Genomic DNA, 8,132 nt, shown 5'->3' on the forward strand with positions numbered 1-8,132 from the left:
CGTACCGTTGAAGTTTACGTTTCTAACAGTTTTCCCATGAAAAATGTGTCAAAATACTGTCACGCAAACGTATGCTGTGCACTTTACATTCGATCCGTCAGAATTTTACAGGTTTTGTTTGTACTGCGTGGGTTTCCCATGATGGCGAAAATGAAATCGACATCTGCATCAGCCAAAAATTCAGACGAAGCCTTCTTCGGAACAAACGAACATTGCTTTCGACCATAATATCCTAATCGGCGAGATCCGGCTTCGATTAGGATCCATCGACAGGAGAAACTCGTGCACCGGTTCAACACACGACGACTGGAAGACGCTGCGATCAGTGTGTAAAAAATCGAAGGTTGAAAGTGAAGATTGACATTCTCATTTTTTCATTCGTGTTTGGCCACATTCATTGTCAGCTGAATGCCTCTCTTTTTTCAATCAATGGATCATTGTAGCCAACTTTTTCGCTACTCACCGTAACAAAACAAAAGCGCCACCGTATATGAACTGAACACAGTGACAGCAGTTGAGTTACGTCAAACACACAAGGCTACGGTGGCGCTATCTGTTCTTTTCATAGCGGCCGTTTGAGTTATTTTAGTGATCCATTCTCTGTCACGAATATCATTTCGCACATCATAAAATGTCCAATTTCTGTTAACAGACACACAATCCGACTTAATTTACAAATAGAGCAGTTAATTAATATTCTAATTAACTACTGTTCGGAGCTGGTTCTCCGGACTTGTGGGGACACTCGCGACGAAGTAGTGGTCTTCGGATGTGGTTCTGCCAATCGAATAATAACGCGACGAGGTTAGGCTACGAAACACGTGATACGCGAAAATGAAACACGTTGCTAGAGAGAAAACGATGTATATAGCGCAAGGGTCGATTCGGTTCTGAATACAATTGATTTTATCTGCTATGGCAATGAGTGGAGAGAGTGTGGTTATTATAGAAGTAGTGTGTGAGCACTCTTCTCTGCATCAAAGAGAATGAGCATCCTAACTTTGGTAGGGTAAGCTTAACAATTATAGACGATTCCTAACATTCCGCCCACCATTGAAATCTACATTTCAATACTAACTCCTATCTTCGTGACTGTGCTTAATGAACTACTAAAACTATGTATTACAAATTCAATAGATATTTTTGTTGAACTCCGGTCGGTCAATGAATGTCGATGCACCAGGTCTAGTCCTCTCGGTCGTTGCGATGGTCAGAGTCCAGGGTGCCTGCCAATACGATTGTTTTTAGGTCGGAGAAAACAAGGTTCAGGAAATGAAAACTAGATACTTAACTTGGGAGGAGACCATAGGGCCTCCTCCAATCCGACAACGCTTGTGTTGCTGGGACCGCGAACTACTAGAACTATGCTGCTTCCTGGTCCTCGGGTAGGTTGTCGGGAATCGGTAGAACGCACACGCGTGTGATGGCTCTCTTGAAGATGCCGTCCTTGGTTCGGATGTTGACGACCCGGATCAGTCCGTCGTTTCCAGGGAACGTTTCAATTACGCGGCCGAAACGCCACTTCTGCGGCGGTAGATTATCATCGCGAACTAGAACCATAGTTCCTACGCGAATGTTGTTTCGTTCGTGTGTCCATCGGGTTCGCTGTTGCAGCCCCGATAGGTATTCGGTAGACCATCGCTTCCACAAGCGGCGGACAAACTCCTGTGTCATCTGCCACTGAGAAAGCCGGTTGCAAGGAACTTCTTCGTATGAGGGCTCCGGGATTGCAGTCAGCGGTCGGTGTACCAGAAAGTGACCTGGCGTGAGGACGTCCAATTCTTCTGGGGAATTGCTGAGCTGCGTTAGCGGTCGAGAGTTGAGCAGTGCCTCGGTCTGCGTAAGCACTGTGTGGAACTGCTCGGGTGTTACCATTGCGTTTGCAAGAGTGCGACGGAGATGGGTCTTAAGGGATTTAACCGCTGCTTCCCAGATTCCCCCGAAGTGCGGCGATCGCGGAGGAATAAACGAGAACTGAATGCCCTCAGCGGAGCATTGTCGTTCGATATCCAGGCGTTTCTGCTGGGTCCGAAACAGATTCAGGAACTCGTTCAGTATTCGGCGAGCGCCGACAAAGTTTGTCGCATTGTCGCAGTAAATGGTCTGCGGAACTCCTCGGCGAGCAGCAAACCTCTTCAGGGAAGCGATAAACGAGTCGGCTGACAAATTGCCTACCAACTCTAGGTGTACTGCCTTGGTTGATAGACAAACGAAGACAGCTACAAAAGATTTCACTGGCGCAGCTTTCCTTGTCGGAGGTCGGAGATAGAAAGGTCCGCAGAAATCCACCCCAGCGTTCAGGAACGGCAACGCTGGCGATACCCGAACTTGTGGCAAGTCTGCCATTATTTGTTCTGCGAAGCTTGGCCGATTTCGAAAACAGGTAACGCACTCGTGCGTAACCTTTCTCACGATATCACGTAACCGGAGAGGCCAGAACTTCGCACGAACGCTTGCTATCAGGAGAGTCGGTCCAGCATGTAGTTGACGAAGGTGGTAGTGACGAACGACTAACAGCGTGAACGGATGCTTGTTGTCCAAGATTATAGGTTGCTTCTGAGCGTACGGGACAGCTGCATTGTTGAGACGTCCTCTAGTGCGAAGAATACCATTGACGAGAACTGGAGACAAAGTTTTCAGCTTCGACGTTGACTTCACTTGACCAGTGGTGCGGATAGAGTGCAGGTCTTCCGGAAACGATTCCTGTTGAGCAAGTTTTGCCAAACTACACAACGCTTCGTCCAACTCTGCTGTGGTTAAGGCTCCGGATCTGCGGCTAGACACATTATGTATCTTCGAATTGTAGCAGAATCTCTGTATGTAGGCTACCAATCTGACGAGACTGGAGAGAGACGATTTCAGGGTGAATATAGTACTTTGAACGACTGTAGGCAACGAAACCGTGGGTTTATCTTGGAGTTGCTCTGAACTGAAGTGATCGTCGGAGGTTTTGACTAACGCGGGCCAGAACCGGTTGGGTTGCTGCAACCACTGTGGTCCCTGCCACCACAGCATGTGGTCTACAAGCTCCGTTGCAGACATTCCCCGGGATATGACATCTGCTGGGTTATCGATGCCTGGAACGTGTCTCCAGCTTCCAGCAGCGGTGATTTGCTGAATTTCAGCCACTCGGTTGCCCACAAAAGTTTTCCAACGAGACGGTGAAGCGGACAACCAGTGGACGACAATAGTTGAATCCGTCCAGAAGAAAGGACGGGCTTGGATACGAAGACTGGTTTCCACTTTTTCGAACAAATGGCTGAGTAAGAGAGCACCACAGAGTTCTAAACGCGGTAAGCGAATAGTAGAACCAAATTTCTCGGTTCCCGTCGGAGCCACTTTTGACTTAGCTGTAAGCAGATGAACCGAGACGATTCCGCTAGACGAAACTGTGCGGAGGTAGATGCACGCGCCGTATGCGCGTTCGGAGGCGTCACTGAACCCATGCAGCTCTACGTAGACTGGATCGTTGCAGGATGCCGCCCACCGTGGAACGGTAAACTCGTCGAGAATTTCGAGATCATTTCGGAAGGATTTCCAGAATTGCTGTTGACGATCGTTGAGCGGATTGTCCCAGGAAACCTTCGCTTTCCATAACTCCTGCATGAAAAGTTTCGAGCGTAGTACAACTGGCCCCAACAGGCCGAGAGGGTCGAATAAGCGTGCTGCCTCAGAAAGCACCAATCGTTTGGTTATAGCAGCGTCCTGGGTCCAAGTGGGTATTTTGAAGCGGAAGACGTCTTCGTCTGGCTGCCAGAGCAGCCCCAAGGTTTTCACAGGCGAGGATGACGAATCGAGCTCCACCAGACTTCGATCTTCTCGAAACTCTGCTGGAATATGCTGTAGAATTGCTGAACTGTTGGATGCCCATTTGTGCAACTTAAATCCAGCCGACTGCAAGAGATCAATCAGCTCTCGGCAAAGTTCAACACCTTCTTCTTCCGATGCTACTCCCGTAAGCAGATCGTCAATGTAGAAGTCTTTTGACACCACCTCTGCGGCCTTTGGGTGAGTCGATTCGCCGTCAAAGGCGAGTTGCTGGAGACAACGTGTCGCCAGGTACGGAGCTGCCGCCGTACCATAAGTAACCGTCAGCAATTCGAAGGTTTGAAGAGGTTCCGATGGTGACGATCGAAACAGAATACGTTGCAAGGGCCGATCAGACGGAGATACCAACACTTGCCGGTACATTTTCTGCAAATCGGCGACGATGACGAAGCGAGGAAGTCTGAATCGTAGGATGATGCTGTACAGGTCGTCCTGGACAACTGGACCCACCATCAGTGCGTCGTTCAACGAGACACCAGTATCAGTGGGGCACGACGCATCAAAGACGACGCGGAGTTTCGTCGTGACACTCTCCGGTCGAACTATGCAATGGTGAGGCATATAATAGAACTTCTGTCCGGGAATCACAACTTCTGCGCTAGTATTGATCGGTGCCATGTGTCCAAGATGAACGTACTCCCGTATGAAATCGGTGTACGCCTCCAACAGTGAAGGATTCGCCTGAAGCCGCCGTTCCAGGGACAAAAAGCGCCGAGTTGCGATGGAACGAGAATCTCCCAACTTGTCCAGAACATCTGGTTTCTTCGGCAATGACACCACAAATCTTCCAGTGAAGTCTCGAACCGTGGTGGCGGCAAAATGGGTTTCGCATTTCCGTTCTTCCGTGGAGAAGGTCTCGTTGGTATTGCACGACTCAACTTCCCAGAAGCGAGCAAGCTGATTTTCCAACTCAGCGTTGCTGCAGACTAGCGTGGTGGCAGACAGGCTCGAGTCCACCGTATTCACCTTTCCGGATACTATCCACCCAAAAACCGTTTCCTTCAACTGGGGTAGTTCCGGTCCGAGGTCGACGAAACCTTCTAGTAGTAGACGATAATACACTTCGGCTCCGATGATAGCATCGATGCGATTCGGCTCAAAGAAGCGAGGATCAGCAAGTTGTATGGATGGAGGAATCTTCCAGGAGGCTACCGACAATCGGTTCGACGGCAAAATCGGCTTGAACTCCGGCAAAATATGGAACTTGAGGTCAACAGAAAAATCTGTACAACGCGATCGTACGATTGCTGTCGTTGATTGCTTTGATACAGCAGCGCTGGGACCCACACCTTGGAGAGAAAGCGGGTCGTTCTGCCGACGTAGATCCAATTTCTGCGCCAAATGTTCACTCATCAGATTTCGTTCGGAGCAGCAATCAAGGAGGGCGCGAGCGAACTGGACATTCCCGTTGTAGTCAGCTATCTTGACGACAGCAGTCGAGAGAAGAATCACGCTGCTATCGGCAGTTGTAGTGGCAGGAAGAGCGACTGGACGAGAGGTGGATGGGCCAGCGGAGGGTGCGGTGGCAACTGTTTGCGATTGCGAAGCGGAGGAATTGTTCAAAGGTGCGATTGCGGGCTGACTTTGTGGAATAGCGGGTTTCGTGGGTTGCGATTGCGAGTGATCTTGTTCGTTGCCTGCTGGGCGCAAATGCAGCATCGTATGGTGCTTTTGACCGCAGACACGACAAGCTGAGCTAGGACAAGCCCTGACCAAGTGGGAAGAGGAAAGGCAATTTAGGCACAAACCAGCTTTCCTAACTGATTCAAGCCGTTGGGAAGGATTCATACTGATAAAGGATTCGCATTTGAAAGGAGAGTGAGAGGATTTTTGACAGTGTGGACAAACTTTTTTCTGAGTCGTAGTAGTTGTGAGAGTCGAGCCGACCTTGGATTTGGCCGTCGATTTCCCATGATCTTGACGAGAGTCCGAACCCCGAGTTTTCATGGATGCCAGGGGTTGTAGGGTTGCGAGGTGATCCCGCAGAAACTGCAACAAGTCCTCGTACTTTGGTGCTTCACGAGAGTTGTGAGCACGCTCCCAATGCCGTTGCGTGTCAACATCGAGACGTGTATACAGAATATGAGCAAGCAAGTGAGTCCACCCATCTGTCTTCAGTCCAATTTTACGCAGCTGTAGAAGATTCCGCTCGTACGAGTCGATGAGACCAACTAGAGCGTCGTACGATTCCCGCTTGATGGGTTCGGCATTCAGGAAACTGTCCATCAGTGCTCGAGCGATGATCTTTTTGTTCTCGAACCGTTGTTCGAGCATCAGCCACGCGACATCGAAGTTGGCCGCCGTTACTTCAATGGATTCCACCAACGTCCGGGCTTCTTTGGTGAGCACGGAAAGAAGATAATGAAACTTATCGACCGGCGAAAGCGATGCATCTTTACCGATCATGCTCTGGAAAGCGTCACGAAAACTCAACCAATCTTTCACACAACCGTCAAAGGAAGGAATTTTAAAAACAGGGAGATGGATTCGGGAGTTAGGAATGTGGCCGGGCGGAGCGGAAGAAGCTGCAGCTGTCAGATTGCCTCGGTGCGACGTGAGGAAATCTTTCGCATCGAAGTACCTGTCCTCAAAATCCAGACGAGTTTTCTTGTTATCAGCTTCTACGTCCTGCTTAAGCGCCTCCTCCTTGTCTTCCCCAGCGGACAATTTCAAATCTTGCTCCTGCCTCGTTTCAATTTTAGCACGATTATTCCTAAACTCCTTGAAAAGCGTTTCCAAATGCTCCAAGCGTGAAGCAATCCTGGCCGTGTCACGTTGTGCATAGAAATTCGCAACAAATGCCTCCACGTTGGCCATGGAGTCCATGCACCCCCGCTCGATCTTGCACAATTCGCGCAAAGATGCCATGTTTAGATCACTTCCAGATATTTTATCAAATCGCAAACCCAATCAAATTCCAAAAGACGTAGCGTGGTCAATTACCCAAAAAATCAATCAAATCGCGAACAAATTCCTTATTTGCTACAGTAAAACTCGCATGCAACTTTATTTGTATGAAAGAATAGCCGTACCTTGATGCGTGTGTGTACTCACGCTAACCTCTTTTGTTCGCTGACCCAAGCCACGCTGGTTGCACCAGGTTCGGGAGGAAGGTGTTGAAATGCGCTCGAAAACGCCGAAATGCTCCGTCTCCGTGGTCTCCGCGCCTTGGGAACAGGCCGTAGTAGAAATTCCGGTTGTTCTACCGGATCCGCAATCGTCGAATCGGAATTCGACGCCAAAATTGCCGCTCGCAATGCAGCACACTAGAGGCAGCGTTGACTGTGACACTATCACCACACACAAATGATCACTTTTTTCGCCAGTTTTTGGCCACTAAAACGCACAAATCCGGCTCCTCGAAGGACCATTAATGTTCGGAGCTGGTTCTCCGGACTTGTGGGGACACTCGCGACGAAGTAGTGGTCTTCGGATGTGGTTCTGTCACTCAACTAGAAACGCAACGAGGTTAGGCTACGAAACACGTGATACGCGAAAATGAAACACGTTGCTAGAGAGAAAACGATGTATATAGCGCAAGGGTCGATTCGGTTCTGAATACAATTGATTTTATCTGCTATGGCAATGAGTGGAGAGAGTGTGGTTATTATAGAAGTAGTGTGTGAGCACTCTTCTCTGCATCAAAGAGAATGAGCATCCTAACTTTGGTAGGGTAAGCTTAACAATTATAGACGATTCCTAACAACTACCATACACAAGTTTTGAGGTAATTGGAAAAATAATTGGGAGTTACGGTCTAGCTATATTTCTTACTGAAAATTGTCAGTGACAGGAAAATGAATGAATAAGTGAGAAAATTCATTCACCAAAATGAACTTTATGTTGATCCCTCAGTTGAGAATTTTCAAAATTCACGTTGAATTTCGTTAATTGAAAATGAATGTTTTGAACTCTGGCTGCGATGAAAAGATCCTTCGTCGAGGAGCTGGAGGACCATGCTGCGGGTATTCCGGAAGGCGAAAGCGTAAAAGCTCAATGAAACGCCATCAAGAAGGTGGATCACAGATGACACCTGGAGGAAGATAGTGAAACCAAAGCCGCAGCCCATCAGCGCTAGGAAGTGAAACGCTCCTGTGGTTAGCGATTGAAATCTAGCAATACATCGCAGCAGAGGCAGGCCCAGTGACTAATGGTGGCGCATCCATAACAAAAAATAAAGGAAGTCGACAGATACCTTACCTGGCACATGTCAAGGCGATAAAGATCTTTCAATTCAAACTTCTGCACCACTGCAGTACTGAAAGTAAACAAGTCAGTATACCGTCGTTGGAGGTGAGAATAGT

At 48.6% G+C, this 8,132-nt stretch overlaps 1 protein-coding gene across 1 annotated transcript; it reads right to left on the bottom strand.

Moving 5' to 3' along the window:
• Positions 1–1,362: 1,362 nt before the first annotated feature.
• LOC134290749 (uncharacterized) lies at positions 1,363–6,696 on the bottom strand. Its single transcript, XM_062857942.1, has one exon. It carries the CDS (start codon positions 6,694–6,696, stop codon positions 1,363–1,365), a length of 5,334 nt encoding a protein of 1,777 aa, XP_062713926.1.
• Positions 6,697–8,132: the final 1,436 nt, after the last annotated feature.

This window comes from Aedes albopictus, chromosome 3, assembly GCF_035046485.1.
Source record: "Aedes albopictus strain Foshan chromosome 3, AalbF5, whole genome shotgun sequence".
NCBI lineage: Eukaryota > Metazoa > Arthropoda > Insecta > Diptera > Culicidae > Aedes > Aedes albopictus.